At 49.0% G+C, this 20,880-nt stretch overlaps 2 protein-coding genes and 1 pseudogene across 3 annotated transcripts; 1 reads left to right on the top strand and 2 right to left on the bottom strand.

Moving 5' to 3' along the window:
• Positions 1-3,644: 3,644 nt before the first annotated feature.
• Positions 3,645-7,476, top strand: LOC127761483 (L-type lectin-domain containing receptor kinase S.7). Of its 2 annotated transcripts, none has more exons than XM_052285781.1 (2): positions 3,645-5,918; positions 7,338-7,476. In XM_052285781.1, the coding sequence occupies exon 1, from the start codon at positions 3,816-3,818 to the stop codon at positions 5,901-5,903; it is 2,088 nt and encodes a 695-aa protein (XP_052141741.1). In that variant the 5' UTR covers positions 3,645-3,815; the 3' UTR covers positions 5,904-5,918; positions 7,338-7,476. The 2 variants fall into 2 exon arrangements, with proteins under 2 accessions (XP_052141741.1, XP_052141742.1); XM_052285782.1 differs by having other exon boundaries at positions 7,287-7,400.
• A 1,081-nt stretch (positions 7,477-8,557) lies between these two features.
• Positions 8,558-10,973, bottom strand: LOC127762519 (uncharacterized; annotated as a pseudogene).
• Positions 10,974-18,942: 7,969 nt separating this feature from the next.
• On the bottom strand, positions 18,943-19,323 carry LOC127761284 (calcium-binding protein KRP1-like). The gene has a single exon (XM_052285557.1). The coding sequence runs from the start codon at positions 19,321-19,323 to the stop codon at positions 18,943-18,945; it is 381 nt and encodes a 126-aa protein (XP_052141517.1).
• Between the last annotated feature and the right edge of the window lie 1,557 nt (positions 19,324-20,880).

Raw genomic sequence — 20,880 nt, 5'->3', positions numbered from 1 at the left:
CGGTCGGCAGCGCAACGGCTAGTTCTCGGGAAGTAAACGCCCAGCCCACACTCATCAGGGGGGAGTGGGGGACCGACCTGTGGGTGGGGTCTTCTTCTCTTCTACGCTACGAAAACAGAACGGAACGGGATAGCTGGACCCCACCAGTACTCGCCACGTCAGCTGCCACGCGCGCGCGCGAGTAGCGAATTCCGGGTGCTGTTTCGTGGGCCAGCGGAAAGAGCGATACAGATCACGACGGCCAGAAAATTAAGGTGTGGGTGATAAAAGATTGTGAGGATAATTTTTCGAATTTCAAATCCATCGTGTTAAATTTGGGGTCATAAAGAATGCAAGTGCCGGCAAGAATGGTTTAGAACTTTGGGAGACAAGATAAACAGAAAACTGTTTTTTGACAATAAGGATAGTGATTACTGGGTACTTCATTTCAAAGCCAAAAGGAGGCCAAAGCAAATCCTTCTGGTTCTGCTAATTTGGAATCATAAAGAGTAGAATGGAAATTCATGCTCTATCAGTAAATTTGATCTGTAAAAAAAAACTTCAGTATTTAGATTAAATTAATTACAAATCATTATATAACGAAAATCAAGGTGACACCCGGATATATCATCGTGCCCTACCTATCTTAGAGCAAGGTCAATAGTGCAGTCCACTGCCAACTTCAATTACCTCCATGTCATTTTATAGATAGCACCAAAATCAACTAGTACAATTGATAGGCTACTATGTTGACTGCACGTTATCATTTAAACAATTAAATATTCATGCACATATCAAACATATCGGATTAAGAGTGAACGCTATCCCTGTGACCATTTGAATAAGCCATCAGACACCAGAAAATTCGGACCGTTCCAACGAAGTAAGTACTAATTACTGAACAAATTCTGAACCAATATCTAAACAAATTCTGATTTCTGAACAAAAGGATAAAGGTGTGTTGTGGAGGAAGACTGGAAGAGTTGTGTAAACAAAGCAATGGTTTACTAGATAAGATGAATTTCATCAACTCATCAACATCTGGCTTCAGTTGATTTCTATTTGTGCAAGACTAGCACCACGAATGGGAAGTTGATGGGCCACAGCCACGGCTTTGATCAACGGACTCTGACGAAGTCGACTGCCACTGCGGCATCCGCGATGGAGAGACGGGATGTTCCACCCCAATTCGCTGCTGCTCTGGATGGCCTTCATGTGCTTCATCTTCTTGCCCCCAAGGCGGCGACGATGGCGAGGACAGACGCCTCCGCCGCTCGTCCAACGGCGGATTCGCTCCTCGCCCTCGATCTGACATGCTTCTCTGGATGGATTTGGCGTGCGGCGTGGGATGAAGCGGCGAGCCAGCGAGATGGCCGGACTACCGGAGTGGGGAGAGAAAGGGAAAACGCACACGGGATCAGGTAGGGTTGGTGCGGGCCCACAAAAGCTATTTCCTATCGGCCGTGCTGACTGCTTGCGAGCGATATGCGCGTGAGAAACCGTGCTGCCGCCGGCGACAAATTAGGTGGTGTTTGCGTAGGACGGACTAAACTTTATTCTCTCGCTACCTTAGTCGCTCGCTTCATTCTCTCTCCTTCTCCTTGATTCTCTTCCTTTCACGTAGGATTTTGCTGATGTGTAATTTTTTTAAGCCTGCTGAGTCATTATATTGTACCTACTCTTAGGGTATCCATAATATACATCTAAAATAGGTAGTAAGAAATAAAATACTACTACTATCAGGTTGTATACATTGTAAGACTAGTAACTAACTAATACCAGGTAACATGCTTACTATCTAGACATAAGAAATAAACAAATGATTTCTCTCAATTTTCTCTCATGGCTAGTGATTGTGGGACCAGTTTACTACCCACTTTTGTTCTTTCACTATTGTGGCTATATCGGTGATGCCCTTAGATAGTCAAAGTATGCCGACGTGTCATGTAGAGCAACGTAGGAGATTCACCTCCACAACATCGTCTCACGATTGGATGGTTCATCCGTGTACGAGTGAGGGTGTGCAACGTCTATGAACGAAATGGGACGATATGGGGATTTTTATGACTATAGGTTTATACAGTCCTAAGTATGTCTCACGTACCTACCCTTTTGCATGGCAATTGTATCCTAAATATTTTCTTATTTTGTTTGGCACATAAAGGTCCGGTAGTGTATGGCTCCGTTGTGCCATGTCACTGTATCACTTCGTGGCATCACCACCTTCTCATGTTTATATTTGAATTTGACCGTCTTGCTTGCATGTATCATTCTGCCGCACGATTCACAGCTCCACACCGATTTTGTGGAGAAGAATTGAGAGAGTAGAATATTTATGGTAGGATATGAGATGCGGCAAAGGGTAATTCCCAAAACATTAACAATTTTTTTTCTTAAAAAATGTTTGAAGGGATATCTCTCCCTCCAAAATTCTTTTTAGTGTTGGTAGGCTATAAGTGTGTGTTATTTTTCCTTATTCCTCGTTTGCCATGAGCATGATTCCTAAATTGCAAAATTGTATGTTTTCTCAAAATTTTTTTACTGTTTCAAATAAATGTCATTACAATTCATCTATTAATAACAGTGTCACTGAAATTTGATAAAATTAGAACTGTGCCACTACCATCACATTTTCTATCTTCTTCGTCAGTTGGCACATAGGACCCACCGTTAGATTCATCTTCTTCCTTCATCCTCCCTTATTCTTTTTTTTTTCCATCTCTCTTCACCACTATCTCTCTCACAAAAATAAAAAATGGGGACAACATGCCACATGAATCGGGACCAAAGAGCTCGAGGTCCGGAGGAGGAGGAGGTGAAGTCCCTCGTCGACGGCATTCGTCCCCACGTGGTTTTCTGCCCGACTACTCCTGCAGCAAGCACTGCATCCTAGACGGCTTGAAGGGGGAAGCGGACGGCACGAGAGTGAAGACCTCGAGTTTCCCGACGTCTTTTCGGCATCCTGAAGGCGACGCTGAGTTCAATTGCTTTGATGAGTGAGCAGAGAGATGATGCAGGTGGACACGAGAGACCGTCGATGAGCCAAAGTTGGAGAAGAATCCCGACCCCAGTGAGCTCTACCTCGGGTCCGCGCCGCATGGATCTCTGACGAAGAGGGCACCGCCGCAAGGAATTCTGTTGTTTCCACCCCGCTCCCCGCGTGCACCGGAGTGCTGCCGTCACCGGGTTCTGCTGCTGCTCCCGCTCCCACTCCCCGCGTACGCTAGAGTGTCGTCATCGTTGTCGTTGCTGCTGGGTCGCTGCCCGCTGTCCCGTCCTCGAGTCGCCACCTGCCACGCCTCCGTCGCCGTCGCCGCTCGCACTGCTACCCCGCCGTCGCAACGCAAGAAAATGGGAAGAGAGAATGAAGAAGACATAAAAGAAAAGAGATGAATGGAAAATATAACGACAGTGGCACAATTTAAATTTTGCAATATTTCAATGGCATGATTACTAATAGAAGAATCGTAATTACATTTATCTGAGATAGTATATTTGCCGTATGGATTGAATTAACTCTCGGAATTCTCATAGCTGTCACCAGGCTGGTCAGTGGTCAGCAACTCAGGAAAACAAATCCCTGCTCCCTACCCCACGATTTCCACTGAACGGACCAGATTGAGCATCGTCTTCCATCCGTTCGCTTCGCAGCGTGGCCTGCGGGTGTCTGGACCCCACATGTCATCAGAACATATTGCAAAACCCTTCTCTGTCTTCCCCAAATCCTCTATCCCCACCGCCATTCTCGACGGTTTCTCGAGCTCCACCTCCTCGCGTGCCCACGCCATCCATGGCTTCTTCCGCACACAATGTGACCACCTAGCAGCGCCATCGCCATGCCTCCACGCTGTAGGCGCCTCCCCCTCCTCTTCATCCTCCTCCTTGCCGTCCGCCCACTCTCCGCCGCCGCCGCGTCGAGCATCGCTGCGGCCCCCGCCTCCTCCTACCGCCGCATCTCGTGGGCGAGCAACCTCACGCTCCTCGGCTCAGCCTCGCTCCTCCCGGGCGCGGCCGGCGTCGCGCTCACCACCCCTTCCCGCGACGGCGTCGGCGCCGGCCGCGCTCTCTTCTCGGAGCCCGTGCGCCTCCTCCTGCCCCAGGACGCGGCCGCCTCCGCCTCCGCCTCGCGTGCCGCTACCCCGGCCTCCTTCTCCACCCGCTTCACCTTCCGCATCACGCCCTCCCCCACCTACGGCGACGGCCTCGCGTTCCTCCTCACCTCCTCCCGCACTTTCCTCGGCGCTTCCAACGGGTTCCTTGGCCTGTTCCCCTCCTCATCCGCCTCCGACGAGGGGGAGCTCCGCGACGTCTCCACCGTCGCCGTCGAGATCGACACCCACCTCGACGTGGCGCTGCATGACCCGGACGGCAACCACGTCGCGCTCGACGCGGGCTCCATCTTCTCCGTCGCGTCCGCGCAACCAGGCGTCGACCTCAAGGCCGGCGTGCCCATCACCGCCTGGGTTGAGTACCGCGCGCCGCGCCGCCGCCTCAACGTATGGCTGTCCTACTCGCCGTCCCGCCGCCCCGAGAAGCCCGCCCTCTCGGCCGATGTCGACCTCTCCGGCCTCCTGCGCACCTACATGTACGCGGGGTTTTCGGCCTCCAATGGCAACGGCGCTGCGCTTCACGTCGTCGAGCGCTGGACCTTCCGCACCTTCGGCTTCCCCAACTCTTCATACGCCCCGCCGCCGACCAAGTACATAGGCCCAATGCCACCCAATAACCAGCCTCTCCCTCCCCCTCCCTCTCCCTCTCCCTCTCCCCCTCCCCCTTCCCCTCCCCCTCCCCCTCACCCTAACCACCGCCGCCGCCATCTGTTCTACAAGGTGCTTGGCGGAGTCCTCGGTGGTATGGTATTGCTGGGCCTTGTCGTCGTTGGTTCTGCTGTCTTGCTTGGCCGGTCAGTGCGCCGCAAAAATCAAGAACATGCAGTGGCAAGCGAGGATATGGGGGAAGCGACACTCTCTATGGAAGTGGCATGGGCAGCAACAAAGGGCTTTGACAGTGGCAATGTGATCGGCGTTGGTGGCTCTGGTGCTACTGTGTATGAGGGGGTGCTCCCCTCTGGGTCGAGGGTTGCTGTCAAACGGTTTCAGGCTATTGGATCGTGCACCAAGGCATTTGACAGTGAGCTCAAGGCCATGCTTAATTGCCCTCATCACCCAAATCTCGTGCCGCTTGCTGGGTGGTGCAGAAGTAAGGATGAGCTTGTGCTTGTTTATGAGTTCATGCCCAACGGGAATCTAGACTCTGCATTGCACACACTGGGTGGGGCAACACTTCCCTGGGAGGCACGGTTCAGGGCTATATATGGTGTTGCATCAGCGCTAGCATATCTGCATGATGAGTGTGAGAACCGGATTATACATCGTGATGTCAAGTCATCAAATGTTATGCTTGATGCAGAGTTCAATGCTCGGCTGGGTGATTTTGGCCTTGCTCGCACTGTGAGCCATGGTGGGTTGCCACTTACAACACAGCCAGCAGGCACACTGGGGTACCTTGCACCAGAATATGTTCATACAGGGGTGGCTACAGAGCGGTCTGATGTGTACAGCTTTGGGGTGCTTGCTCTGGAAGTGGCCACTGGACGAAGGCCTGCTGAGAGGGGAATCTCTGTTGTTAATTGGGTGTGGACTCTATGGGGTCGTCGAAGGCTGGTTGATGCAGCAGACCGGCGGCTCCAGGGACGATTTGTTGCAGATGAGATGCGACGGGTGCTGCTTGTGGGTCTGTGTTGTGTACATCCAGACTGCCGGAAGCGGCCTGGTATGCGAAGGGTAGTCAGTATGCTTGATGGTACTGCACCGTTGATATTGGTACCAGATAAGATGCCACCAGTTCTTCTACAGCCAGTACCAAATGCTTCATCAATGAACTCTGCAGATACTGCCAATACTGCATTCTTCAGTTGTCGCTGAGCATACAAGTTATAGGTTAGCGAATACAAATTTCTTATTCATATCATCTATAGTCATGTTAATGTTTTGAACCATCTTCTGTTCTTTCCTGCTAAAGACAAAAAAGGTCAAATGTAAATAGGAGACTGTTCTGATTGTTACAAAAATGTTGCTTGATCTTAACTGTTAAGCGTAGCGAATGACTGCTTTTTGAGGGAACCTGTAGAGAGTTTTATTTTCTGACTCAAAACCACAGTTAAACATGTCATACTTTTTACTGCTCAGATCTGGTGTCAGTCGTTTGAAGATAGTTTTGATGGTATCTGTAATGCATGTCTTATGGTCTGTGCAGTTTGTCCTGACAAAATTTGACATTACTATCATGTTTTATAATAGAAAGTTCAATCCTAATTCTGGCATTTAACTGTCTGGAAATTGCTGTAATGTGTATCATGAAAAATGTAGCACTGCCTCCAATGTTGATGCAAATGCAACAAATGTCTGCTGATGTAGAGCAAATAAAATTTGTCATTGCTTGTGCTTTGTAAGTTTGCTGAAACATTAATAAAGCATGACAAGAATGAAGATATTGTATGCTGCTGAATAGTTACTTCGAAAGTTTTAGTAGCAACCAAACCTTTACTAATTGTTGTGACTGTTGAATTGATTGTTAATAACGTTTATGTGAAGTAGGTTAGATGTGAACTCTGGATTAACAGACAATTTGATTGTTGTACAACTTGTAGAAGTTCAGAATTAGACAAGCACTTGAACATATTTTCTTTTGCTTCACTTTATGAGTAGCAAATTGAAGCTACTCTGTTGGGCGAATTGTCAGAAAGAGCTTACTGTTAGACAGCATATTGGGAGCTATGTTAAGAAGGAAAAACTGTTAGCTGCATCTAGTTGTATTGAGAATATTTCATCCAGTAATTATTTGAATTTGATTAAGTTTCATTTGTCCCATATTCTAGCTATATCTCCCATGACCATTCAAATGCTTTGAAAGTACACATAGTTGATCAATGAAATAATTCTGTTGTAGTGTTGTTGCCATGGTTTTTTTTATCTTCATTATATGCGGATCAATTGACTTTACCTTTTTTTTTTCAAGATGTATACAATGCTTAAGGTACTAAGGTATATCCACTTGGAACACATCAATTGCTAGTCACTTTAATGTGACTAATACCTTCCTGTCAATATTTCTAAAAAGTAAAGGTACTTCTAGTACTTACAATTTCAGGCACCACAAAATGTCCCCTAGTTTTCATCATATCATTGTGAGTATGGACAAGGCTGTACAATTATGAGTAGTTTCCCTGACATATAATAGGTTGGTCTAACACATCTGTAATCTGTGTAGAATGCTCTATATGTACTGAAATCTTTCAAATTATTCAGGGTTCATTTGCCTCATGTTTGCTTCTTTGGATAATTTGATCGCTTCTGCAGCACAAGCATATGATCAACTTGGGAAATTTTGTTCTACAGCCTATATGGCACTGATAAGATGACCTGGATATGTAGAATGGATCAACCAGCGTTGCCCTTTGTGTTGTTTTAAAGCTAAGGCATTGACCTTTGTACCGAACAAGAATTTTTTGATGCGGGCTCTGCTCACTCTGCTTCACCTGCTGGGTGGTATGAAAATCCTGATAATTTTCTTTACCAAGAATCGTAACTAGATTCGGGAATTTCTCTTATGCTATCTTTATTTGTCCCAATCATTGTACATACTTTGTTCTGCAAGTAATCTATTCTGGAAGGCATAGGCAGATGCGTCTCTGGCATACCTAAGTTAAGAACCATTATTAGTCTTCCACAGTCTATCAACACTTGTTGCTATGTACAGCAGTTTCTGCATGAGAGACTAGACAAAATTGATTTCAATCTATACTGTAGTCCTGAGTCTGAGTCCTGAGTTCCTGACTAGGTGGTGCAGTAGAGTGGCCTCCTTTGGAACATGAATTAGTTCATTTCCTGCATTCCTGTAAAATTAGTTCATTTCCTTTGAGACATGAATTATCCTCCTTTGCTGGAATTTCATTTCCTGTAAAATTCCTCAAAAAATCCTGCATTCCGAAGTATTTTTGGAGCTGACTTCATCGAAATAAGCAATGTCATAGAAATCTTTTAGTAGTATATATTGCAATTTTCGATGAGGCTGATCGCACTTCCGATTATGAGTACACGACTCATTCATTGGTCCATTTCAATGTGTATACCTTGTTTTCAAAGAATTGGTCCAAACAATTCCAGATATTACCTGCTCTCTGAGAATACATTGTCTTGTGGTTGCTGGCATTTCCATCATGTTTGTTACCAGGTGGTCACATATTTATAGTTGCATCTCTTATCTCTGTATATTTATGCTATTTCCCCTTTGGAGGTTAGTTACCTGCATTGTCCATTCGTAATCGATATGTGGCCTACAGGCTAGAGATTTGTGATCTCAGCCGGGGCTGCCATGGAATTGGCAGGAAGGAAGAGGCAATTGCAAGCAGCAAGCCACAAATCATATCAAGGGAGACGGCAGGCCAGCAGATGAAAGAATCGGTGTACTGTGTACAATCAAATTCATAGTGCAGACGCACTAAGCCTCGATCGATCTGTACACGACAAATATTCAGACGGACAACGAGACACGCCGACTGAAGTCACGAGGCCAGTCTTTCTCTCGGTAACAGTGTACGGTTGATAAGGGTAAGATGTATTGATCGATATCACTAGGAGGACTCATCAGCAGCCATGCTTGACGGAGCAAGCCACCACCTGAGCCCAGTGCCTCAGCCGTGTCTTGATCAGCTGAGGGTTGTCACCTGGAGAGAAGATCGTCCATGCGTCGGCGTGGGGAAAACTGAGGGCTCGATGACGCGCCGGAGATCAGCGTGGACGACGACAGCGTCGACGTGGGGCTCCGCAGCTTGGAGCCGTCGGAGAGGCGCTGCCGGTTGACGGTGAAGTAGAGGTCGAGGGCCGGGAGGGTGTCGCAGAGGCCGGCGCCTCCTTTCTCCTCGTCGAAACCGAACCCGAGCTCGAAGGAGCCCCTCAGCTCGTCGAGGTCTGCGTCGGTCAGGCACCGCCCAAAGCCTTCTCTGCCGGTCGCTGCTGCCTCGTTCACGGCCACCAACACCAGATCCTTTCATCCGTGATAACCCCTAACAAGATTGGAATTTGCGGGCCGTCACAAGGAAGTAATCTCAATCGGGCCGAAGTTTCACAAAATATATAGCTGCTGTACAAAATATATAGCTGCTGTATAATAATTCATTTTATTAGTCATAATACATTTTCGGATAGTAAATGATTTCAAATTGAAATATGGCCAACAACAAAATTGTAGAGGTTATCAAGATCTACAACTTTTATTTTGGTCATTTGTCTATATAACTTTTGTTCCCAACAGCTTGAAATTGATTTTGACAATATGACAAATCTAAACAGCATTTGTAAATACTAAATGATTTCAAATAGAAATATGGTCAACAACAAAGTTGATCCTCTCATCAAGATCTACAACTTTTGTTTTGGTCACTTTTCTATATAACTTTGTTCCCAACAACTTGAAATTGAATTTGAATATATGACAAATTTAAACAACATTTGTAAATACTAAATGATTTCAAATGGGAAAGCCATAAACAACAAAGTTGCACAACATATCAAGATCTACAACTTTTATTTTGGACACTTCTTCATCGACAAAGTGATAGTACCAATGTTTACAAAATTGACATATCTGTGTTGATGTTTATAAACTAGATGAGAGAAATATGATTTTTTTAATAATATAACTATCACTTTGTCGGATGAAGAAGTGACCAAAATAAAAGTTGTAGATCTTGATGAGAGGATCAACTTTGTTGTTGACCATATTTCCATTTGAAATCATGTAGTATTTACAAATGTTATTTAGATTTGTCATATTGTCAAAATCAATTTCAAGCTGTTGGAAACAAAGTTATATAGACAAATGACCAAAATAAAAGTTGTAGATCTTGATGAGAGGATCAACTTTGTTGTTGTTGACTTTTTCATTTGAAATCATTTACTATTTACAAATGCTATTTTAATTTATCATATTGTCAAAATCAATTTCAAGCTGTTGGGAACAAAGTTATATGGACAAATGACCAAAATAAAAGTTGTAGATCTTGATAACCTCTACAATTTTGTTGTTGACCATATTTCGATTTGAAATCATTTACTATCCGAAAATGTATTATGACTAATAAAATGAATTATCATATAGTAGCTATATATTTTGTACTCACAAATATAAAGACTTGTATGGACAAATGGAAAAATAGTTATCGGTGACGGGCCTTTGTTAAAGCCCGATAGAGAAAAATCTATCTCTATCGGGCATTATCTTAGGGCCCGTCACCGATGAGTCATCCGTGACGGGCCTGAATGTCATCTCAATCGGGCATTAGTATGGAACCCGTCACCGATGTGTCATCTGTGACGAGCCATACTGCAAAGCCCGATTGAGATGACTCATCGCTCTACTATAACTAGGGTTTCTCAGGTCGGATCGAAAATTTTTCTAAGTCCCGTTACAGTTTCCCGCCACCTTTGAACCCTAGCGCCGCCGTCGTACTCCATCGCCGAACCCGCCGCCGTCGCCACCGACCCCACGGGCGCTGCCACCGAGCCTCTTCCGCCCTCCAATCGGACTGCCGCCGCCTCCTCACCGACAACCCCCACCGAGCCCGGCGACATCCTTCCTCGTCGTCATTGCCTCCTCCTCTCCGACGCTCGACGCCACCTTCACCGAGCACGCCGCCGCTTCCACTGAGCCTGGCACAGCCACCACCGACCCTGGCGACGCCCTCCACCGAGCCCGGCGCCGCCGCCATCGAGGCCGCCGCCGCCGCCAACTCCTCCTCCACCAAGCCTCCGACGCCCGACGCCGCCTCCACCGAGCACGCCGTCGCCTCCACCGAGCCTCCGACGCCTGACGCTGCCTTCAACGAGCCCGGCGCAGCCACCACCGACCCCGGTGACGCCCTCCACTGAGCCCGGCGCCGCTGCCACCGAGCCTGCCGCCTCCACCAAGCCCAAGGTGAGTCCTCCATCGTGCATGAATGATGAATATATGAATGTGATTCGATAGATGATTAGATGAATGTGTTTTAATAGTTGAATGTGTATGGATAGATGAATATGGATGAATAGATGATTATAAATGAATGTGGATGAATAGATGAATAGATGAAATATTTAATTTATTTATATGTGATATTCAATTCATTTTACATGTGGATGAATAGATTTATAGATGAATGTGTTTGAATAGATGAATGTTTATGGATAGATGAATGTGGATGAATAGATGATTAGAGATGAATGTGGATGAATAGATGAATAGATAAAATGTTTAATTTATTTATATGTGATATCCAATTCAGTTTATTTATGTGAATAAGTGATTTTAGAACTTTGGATTCTAAGCCATTGAAGCATTGAATTGTGTATTTTCGTTATTTTGAAAAAAAGTAGACGATGTCTCAGCAAGCGAACCACTGTCGACGACAACTAGGGGGTCCTCAAGGGCACGTACTCCTAGGACAGGGAACAAAATCCCTAAGGAACGGTTCCGCATAACAGCGGTGGACCAAGTAGGGTTGCTGACATCTCTAAAGAAAATATAGAGCCGATTTAGGTCTATCTGCGGGGTTATAGGGAGGCAGAAATTTAGTATTCTACAAGATGACATCAAGCACGTGCCGACCGCAGAGAAGGACATTGCTTGGCTAACATTCAAGGAGAGCATCGATTATCCTGCGGAGCATGAGGACCATATCAGGCGGGCTGCTTTCAAGGTTATGGGCAATGCTTGGAAGAACTTCAAGACTAAGCTAGTCGGTGAGTTCGTCTACAAGCCGGCGAATCCAGATCCAAGAGAGAAATTTCCTTGGATCACAGAACAAGTCTAGGAGGAATTCCATGCGAAGAAGTCGACCCCCGAGTCCAGAGCTAGTAGCGAGGCATATCGCTTGCTCCAAACCAAGAACCTGCATCCGCACCGGCTTGGCACCGCCGGATATGCCGGTAAGGAAGAGGAATTGCAGCATGAGGATGAAGAAGCGGAGGAATCGAATACGCCGCTCGTGTTTGGCGATATCCCACACCCTCGGGCTAGGAACTGGGCCAGGGCTAGGTACGAGAAGAATGTTGATGGCACAATCTTCATGCCAAATCCAGAAGATCAACGAGTGTACGAAGCTATAGTAAGTGTCTAGTCAAACTAGATGTTCGCATTGTTTCCCATCGTGCAGTTTATTTAACCCCACTAAATTGTAATGCAAAAGGAGTTGGTTGCCAAGCAACAAGCCTCGCAAGAGGCCTGCTCTCAAAGACGCGAGGATGACCTCATCACGAAAGCGTTGGGCAACAAAGAACACCGAGGACGGACACGAGGTGTTGGGTCTTCCGTTCCCTGGAAGTATGGATTTCCAGACTACGCGTGGCAGTACAAGAAGCGGACTTCCAACAAGGTGGATAAAGATGCACGCCTTGAAGCCAAGATCCGGGCGTCGATAAGAGCTGAGCTGACATCTGAATTCGACGAAAAGCTCGAGTCGATGAGGGCCAAGATTAGGCAAGAGATCCGAGAAGAGCAACAGAACCCCCTGGCCGCTGCTGCTGCTGCGCACGAAGAGTTAGAAAGTCCCACCCAAAAACGCAGCAGTTGTGCATCAACTGAGTTGGTAGAAAATCCAACATCGGTCGACAGCGCCGTCGACCACATAACGGTAAAAGTTTCGTCCACAATGCATGAAAGACTTAACGAATCCATATGATATATAATATTCTAAAAAAATTGATGAATCTATCGCAGGAACCAACGAGCTGCACCCTCACAATTAGGGTGATGCTGACCTTCACGGTTCCAGCAGCCGAGGGACTTGCGTACAAGCCGACCCCAGAGACAAGAGTGCATGGAGTGCAACTCAGGGGCGACTGTGCAAAAGTTCAAGTCGACTCTGTGAAGCCCGAATACGAGCTGTTCCCACTGAAGTATCCACCGAACGACGAGGTCCTCTCACTAGGAAATGCCCGTGGTACCTTCATCCAATGGCCCAAGGACCTCATTGAGATCAGGGTTACAGCGAGGCCAACCACTGCACCAGGCGGTCGTCCACCAAAGAGACCCGCCTCTGCTCCTTCAGCCTCTCCTGCTCAAGATCGTCATGCACAATCTTACGATGTGCAGTTGCAGTACGACACGGATTTTGGGGAGGACCGAACGGAGGCCGACAGCAAGGCGATTCATGAACCCCCACCGATGAAGAAGAGCAGGAAGGCACACTCTTCCCCTCAGAGAATTACTCTCGATAAACCCGAAGCAAAGGGGAGAGGAAGGGGAGGAAAGGTGCAGGCCTCGCTTCTAGCTCCAAGGAAGCTAGATCTGGGCAAGGGCCAGGAAGAGACTAAGGGCAAAGAGGTCAAGAAGAAATACGTCGCTCCACAGGAGTTCCAACTAGGCATGCCATTGGTTGGAGATGACGTGCTTGCCGCAATGGGCACCGCTTGCAAGGACCTTCACGCATACTACATGGAGAAATCTAATGCTAGGAAGTCAAATAAAGCTACAGATATCCTTGGAGAGCACGATGGAAAGCCATTCCTTGGTCCAACAAATTATATCGTGGTCGACTTCAAGGATCTATTCGACCTCTACAGGCTCCGAGCGGTGGACACAAGCCTCCTTAAGTGCTACTCCTTGTAAGTATTGTCGCCCAACTCAATCTGGTAATAACAATCGGATTAACTCGCTTACAAGATCGTTTATCCTGTGTGTAGGTTAAGTTGGCAATGGTGTTAGAAGAATGCACCGGAAGTTGCCTTCCTTGATCCACAAGTGGTTACTATCACAAATCTCCAGAATGACCGTACGACACCTTGTAGTCCCGCCGAGACAAGGAGTATAATATGTGCGCCTATAATCAATAGTCAGTGTGTTATCTAAATATACACAACAGCATGACACATTCCTTCAGTACTTAATTAACTTTCACTATATTAATGCTGCAGTGCCCATTGGATCCTTCTGGTCATAACACCTAAGTGGAGTACATGTCACTACCTGAACTCCAGAATTGATAAGAACGCATATGATTCGATCCCAATTCAACTAGCGATAGATGAAGCGTGGGCCCAATACGTGCAAAGAGGAGGCCTCAGGAAGACAGGACATGACACCCTCATCTACAAAAAAGTCTTCCCGGTGAAGCAACAAATAGGTGACTAGTGCGGATTCCATGTGTGCCACAACATGCGCCTTCTATACAGAGAAAAGGTGAAGACTTGGGCTGAGTTTGAGGTCGGTGGTCTCAATTGTGATAGACTAACTACATTTTAGTACTTATATATGATTGATCAACTAATCTGGAATTATGACAATGTAGGGCACAATAACCAAGTCTCTGCCTACCAGCTTTGAGGAGGTTCGCGAGGAGATAGCCAGCTTCATCCTCCGTGAAATAATTAACCCCAAAGGAATGTTTAGGCTTAAACTAAAATGATGATCAATGTTGAACTTTTATGTTTAGGCAATGATGAACACTTATTATGCAACTGTGATGATGTAACTGTGATGCTTATATTTATGTATATATTTCATATGTTTATGTTAAGACTTGCTAAATAAATATTTGATCCAATTAACTCGGTTTTGCAGGTGAAATATGATAAATATTTGAATGGATGTGAAATATGTGAATGGATGTGAAATATGAGATGACTGTGAATGTGTGGTTGTGTGAAATATATTGATGTCTGTGTATGTTAATGCATATGTATATGAATGGGTGATGCTGGGGAGCTGGGGATATTGGATATTTGTATTTGTTTCTGTCATTTTTGCAGCAGGCATGGCTAGCAAAGGCCTGAGGCTAGCCAAAAAACAATTTTTTTTTTGTGGATTATAGTCATCAGTGATGGGCCATAACTAAATGCCCAATTAAGATGATGGTCATCTGTGACGGGCTCTAGTTTAGGCCCGATTGAGGTCAGCAGTCATCTGTGACGGGCTCTAGTTTAGGCCCGATTGAGATGAGTATCATTTGTGACGTGCTCTAGTTTAGGCCCGATAAAGGTTAGTAGTCATCTGTGACGGGCGCTAGTTGTGGCCCGTTTGAGATAGGTCATCTGTGACGGGCTATAGTTTGACAGGTCGTCTGGGTCAAAGCTATCGGTGACGGGCTTTACTTAGGGCCCGATTGAGATAGATTCATCCGTGACGGCTGTTTGCCCGATTGAGATAACTCTACACATCAGTGATTTCTAGCCTGTGACGGATGTTGTGCCCGATTGAGATGGGGCTTACCGCCCAATTGAGATGAGGGTATCCGTTCTAGTGCCATCAAATTAACACCACCGCTTAGCTTAATAGCCGCCGCTGCCATGCAGATGGGATTTTAGATATTCTGCAATCTACTGCGCCGACGGACACTAGTGGATTAGTAGCTTTAAGCCTCCTGTTGGTTGGTTCGTTGTGTATGCATAGATCTCTCTCTAGACTAATAGCTCGGTTCTTCTGTTGTACTGTCATATGTAGATGCAGGGTTTGGTTGGTGTGTTCTTCCTGGGAGAAGCCAATGATACAGAAGCTGGTGTTTTTGTGTCCGGCGTACGTCTCCGATAGTCATCCAGTCAATCACTGGTCGACGCTACAGAAGGGTCACCGGGCTGGCGCTACTGTTCGCGGGGGGAGCCGCGTGGCGTAGCTTGAGGTGGGATAGGCTGGATGTGGGCTCAAGTTTCCATGGACGAAAATGCCCCCCACTAATGACAATTAGTCTGTTAATCCACATTTAATCTCAACCACTGATGCGCTTTAACTTTCGTGCTAGTTTTTTTTCTGGAGGAGCATAGAAGCACGTCTCGATTAGAGATCTATCGTAATAAGTTATCTGATTCTTTCAGCTTACTTCTAATAATCCATATTATAATAATTCTAAACTGAATCAAACAGGGCCTTAATGTGCGTACTCAAGAAAATTTTGAAGCAAACAACTAAAACGAAAGCAGTTTTCTCGAGTGGAAGAGACCTACAGTTCAGAAACGCTAATTAGTGCGAACGCGCTGGCAGCACAGACGCTGCCAACAGCCAAATCGTGCTAGCGCTAGTTTCTTTTTTTTTTCACTCCCACTCACTTTTTTTTTCTCCACGCACACAAGTGATTTTTCTTTTCATGATATTTTATAAATTTAATTATTCACCTCCAATTTGAGTTGAAAGTTTTTAAAATTTAAGTTGAATATTTTAAATTTTGAGATGAAAAAAGATTTCAAATATAAATTGAATATTTTGAATTTTGAGGTGAAAGTTTTCAAATCTTGACTTGATTTTTTTCAAATTTGAGTTGAATGTTTTCAATCTGAGTTAAAAAATTTCAAATATGAGTTGAAATTCCAAATCTTGAGTTGAAAGTTTAAAATATTCACTTGAAAATTTTCAAATATGAGTTGAAAGTTTCAAATATTAACGTGAAAGTTTTTTTAAATCTCGACTTTAAAGTTTTTCAATGAGAGAAAAAAAATAGTAGATTAGATAAGGTGTGCACTATTTCGCTTACTAGCGCTAAATAGGAAGGAAAAAGTACACCGAAGGTCCCTCAACTTGTCATCGGGATAAAAAACATCCTCGAACTGCAAAACCAGATATACGGAGTTCCTTAACTATACAAAACTGGTCACCCGAGGTCCTTCGGTGGTTTTGACCCCGGTTTTGATCTATGTGCCGGCCGAGTCAGCATGGGACCCACGTGGGCCCCACATGTAAGCGTGGCCACGTCAGCCTCTCCTCTCTTCCCTTCCTCTCCCTTCTCTCTCTCACTTCTCTCCTCCAGGGCGGCCGGCGACGTGGCGGCGGGAGCATGAGGGTGTCCGGAGCTCGTGAATCCGGAGCCAGCGCCGGCGAGTGTGGTGGCGGGGGAGGAGTCTGGGATGGAGGAGAGGAGGACGGCGCGGCTGAAGACGGGTAGGGGGTGGCGGCCGCCAGCCGGTGGGAAGAGGCGCAGTGGCCGTCGGACACGTCCCATCCTCCTTCTGCGTGGGGGAGGGGAAACCGCTCTATGCCTCTATGCAACGGATTCATCCAAGAAATCCTCGACATCTTCTCCTGCAGCGGTGGCTACAACCGGCCGTACCAGGCCGTCGACCGGACGGCGAAGATCCTCGCCGTCGCTGCGTTCTTCCTCACCCTATGCATCGTGTGGAAGGTGCGGCGCTTGAGGGTGCGCCTGCTGCTGGCCCGCTCACCGGGCGAGGCGGCGCACGTGCCGAGCAACGACAAGGTGTTCGTCTACTGCTCCAGCGCGCACCTGGCCCTATTCGTGGTCGTCCTCACGCTGAACAGCAGCTGCGACGCCACCGTCGAGCAACACATCGGGCTGATGCAGGACATGTTACTCCTCCCGTAGGTGATCGGCAACGCCGCGTGGCGCGTCAACTGCAAGCCCCTGCGGGGAGCTTCTACGTCGGCATCACCGCCGCGCGCCTGCTCCCGCGCGTGTACGACCTCGTGCGACCACGTGCGGTGGCGCGTCCCAATCGTCCTCGCTCTCCCCCCCAACACTCTCGCTGCCGACGCCCTCCTCTTCTCCCGCGGCAGCGACTTGGTGCGCCACCGCTCCCGTCCTCCTAGGCTGCCGCCACCGTCGAGCCGTCTTGCGAGGCATGGAGTGGATGTCGTATTGGGGAGCGGATGTGGGGGTGCAGGGCTGGCAAACGGACGGCGCCTCGCCTCGACCTCGCTGGCCACACCGTCCTTGGCTGAAGCCATGGCAGCGACGCCGGGCAGCAAGGACGTCGAGGCCAGCACCAGCACCGCCGCATCCACGGTTGTCGTCGTCGCCATGGCAAGCGACGCTGGCAAGCTGTCGCTGTGGGCGCTAGTGAAAGTGGTGGCGCCGCTCCCTCCTCTCCCGCCGACGCCGCCGCGCGCTGCTCCCTCCTTTCCCGCTGGCAACCATCAGGGAGAAGGGCGGCGGACTTGGTGCGGCTACCGCATTGCCGTATTGCTCTCCTCCCCTCCATCTTGCTCCCTCCCCCTCCTCCCCCTCCCGCCACCGCCTTGCTCCCCTCCCCGTCGCTTGCTCCCCCGTGGCCGCCAAGCTCCTCTCGCCGCCGCCGACTCCACCGCCCCTCCCCTACTCCCGCGTCGTTGCCGCGTCACCGCCTTCCTCCCCTCGCCACCGCTCCTTGCTCTCCTCCCCATCGCCTTGCTCCCACCGCAGCCGCCAAGCTCCTCTCGCCGCCACCGACGCCCCTCCCCTGCTCCCGCATCATCGCCGCGTCACCGCCTTGCTCTCCTCCTTGCCACCGCTTTGCTCTCCTCCCCACCCGTCTTGCCCAGAGCCAGAGAGAGAAGAGTGAGAGAGGGAGGAGGAAGGGAGAGAAGAGGGGAAAGAGAGAGTAGGATGACCTGGACAGGCTGACACGTGGGGCCCTTGTGGGTCCCACGCTGACTCAGCCGCCACATAGGACAAATCCGGCATCAATACTGGCCTTGGACCTCGGATGACCGGTTTTGTATAGTTAAGGAACCTCGTATATCTGGTTTTACGGTTCGAGGACGTTTTTATATCCCGATGACAAGTCGAGGGACCTTGGGTGTACTTTTTCCAAATAGGAACCCTCAATACAGAGGTGGCACAGTAAATCATGCCCACATGGGCCACAAACTAGCTGGCAGTCCGCATGGCCCAACTTGTGGCTCTACCGGTGTTGGAGGAGGGAATAAGTTCACTTGCCATCCCTCAACTTTACACCGAGTTTGTTTGACATTCCTTATCCTCAATATCAGAAATTTTCACCCCTAAACTATATAAAACGTACAATTTAGGTCCCATGGCACTATAGATGTTTGGTTTCGCTGACATGGCATTCTAGTCAGAAAATAAAAAATAAAAATAATATATGGGTCCCACATGTAAGTGTGAGAAGAAAAAAATGTGGGGCCCACCTATCAGCCCCATCATCTTAGAGGTGGGGGGGCAGCGGGGCCAATCGGCATCCTATTCCCCCTTTCCCGTGGGACGATCTAGACTAGCAGCGTCGAGTGGAGGAGCTTGTTGGCGATGGCCTCGTCATGCCAGCCCTCGGTGTCGCCCATGATACCAGGGCTGAGCCGCACCATCAGCACGTAGAACTCCACCTTGCTCAACGTGTTGTCGCTGTCCTGGTCGCCTTCTTGCACCATGGCAGTCGTCTCCTCCACCGTAATCTCGCCACCGACAGCGCCGCCCCCCAACCCCAGCACACTCGCCGCGCTTCGCCGCAGGCTCTCCGTGGTGATGGCGCCACTCGTCAGGTCGGCAAGCAGACGAAACCTAGCACGAAGCAACAACAAAAGGCTCTTCGCTTGCACGCCGCCAGCGACGTTGGTAGATGACTCCTGCTTCTGTTGGTGATGATGGTTCATTTTTGCAGGTGGAGGGCGTCGGCGGCCGTGGTGGGCTGGGTGCCAGCGCAGAGGAGGGACTAGGCGCGGCGGTGGAGGGATCTGGCGAGGACGACGATGGTGGTGGTGCCGTGCCGGCGCCTAAGAGGGAAAGGGGGCGAGAGGGGGTCTGCCCCGCCAGCGAGAGATGGGAGAGAGGGGGCTGCCTCTCTGGTGGGAGAGACCCTCTCCACGCGTCGCGCTGGCAAGAGAAGGGGGTGGAGGAAGGAGGAGTGGCGGCCGGCGTCCGGCTAATGCTATTGGCGCCTCATCGCGACCCAACTTCGGCAACACCAACCCAGCTCACTGGCCGGAAATAGCGCTCCCCCTCCTCCTCCGCCGCCGCTCTACCCACCGCCTCCCGCTTCTCCCTCCATTTCCCGCCGGTGCGGTGTGTGGAGAGGGTGGGAGAGGGAGAGGCGGGCGGCGGGAGATGGGGGACGGTAGCGGTGGCCGGCTGGTGCTGCTAACGGCGAGCTATTGCTGTTTCCACGCTCGCCTGCCGCCACTGGCCTTCCTAGCCCGCTTCCCTGACGCCGAGGACGACATCATTGACCTCCTCGTTGCGCTTGGTCTGCGTGCCATGGAAGAAAAGAGAAGAAAGAAAGGCTGACACGTGAGCTCCTCATTTTTAAATATTTTATTTTGTTGACTAGGATGACACGTCAGCGAAACTAGATATCGATACCGTCATGAAATCTAAATTACACGGTTTTGTATAATTTAGGGCTGAAGATTTCTGGTATTGGATTTAGGGATGTCAAACAAACTCGACGTAAAGTTGACGGACTACTGTTGAACTTATTCCTTCCAGGAGCCCATACAGGCACGGTGGCTCAAGGCGGCCCGCAGAGCACACGGTTGGTGCGCGCAAGGGCGGGCACCACGAGACGCAGCTGTACCGGTGTAACATTTGTAAATAATCCTCAAAAAATTAAATTTAAATTGCAACGAATGAAGTAAAAACGTGTGACGGCTACATGCGCAGCGGTGAAATTCGTCCACAGATCAAAAGGATCTACCGCAGATTCGCAGGATCGATATCTGCAAAGGCGTAGCGGCCACGAATCGCCTGCGCGTCTAGCTCAAGCTCCGCCGGATAAGTACGTACGTACGTGACGTCTTTGCTTTTGCACGCGCCGCCGCCGGCCGCTATCCCGGTTGACGATTCTGATCCCCACGCGCGGCGCGCGTCCACCACACACACACACACACAACGCTTTGCTGCAGCGTCCTGTGCACGCTCGCGGTCGACCTCACCGGGACCCCGGGACCCCGGGCGCACGTGGTCGCGCGCGCGCGGCTTGCGGCGCTGGCCCGAAGCCCAGTGTGCGCTTCACGTGGCGACGGCCCGCCAGAAGCCTGCGCCGGCCACGTGCTGCCCTACATACATACGTACGTTGCCCGGAAGTCAATCGGCCGGGCGAGCGAATGATGGACCGCGACGTACGGGCACGTTCAAGCCAGCCGGCCGGCCAAGTGGCAATCTGCCGACTCGCGCCGCGCGCGCGCGTCGATCTCCGACCGACGCGCCGTTGC

This window comes from Oryza glaberrima, chromosome 2 (assembly GCF_000147395.1).
Source record: "Oryza glaberrima chromosome 2, OglaRS2, whole genome shotgun sequence".
Classification (NCBI taxonomy): Eukaryota; Viridiplantae; Streptophyta; class Magnoliopsida; order Poales; family Poaceae; genus Oryza; species Oryza glaberrima.
The sequence above is the reverse complement of the archived record's forward strand: the minus strand, read 5'-3'. Positions and strand labels throughout refer to the sequence as shown.

Coding starts and splice junctions, on each gene's coding strand:
- LOC127761284 (XM_052285557.1), bottom strand. CDS start 19,323: ATGAACCATCATCACCAACAGAAGCAGGAGTCATCTACCAACGTCGCT.
- LOC127761483 (XM_052285781.1), top strand. CDS start 3,816: ATGCCTCCACGCTGTAGGCGCCTCCCCCTCCTCTTCATCCTCCTCCTT.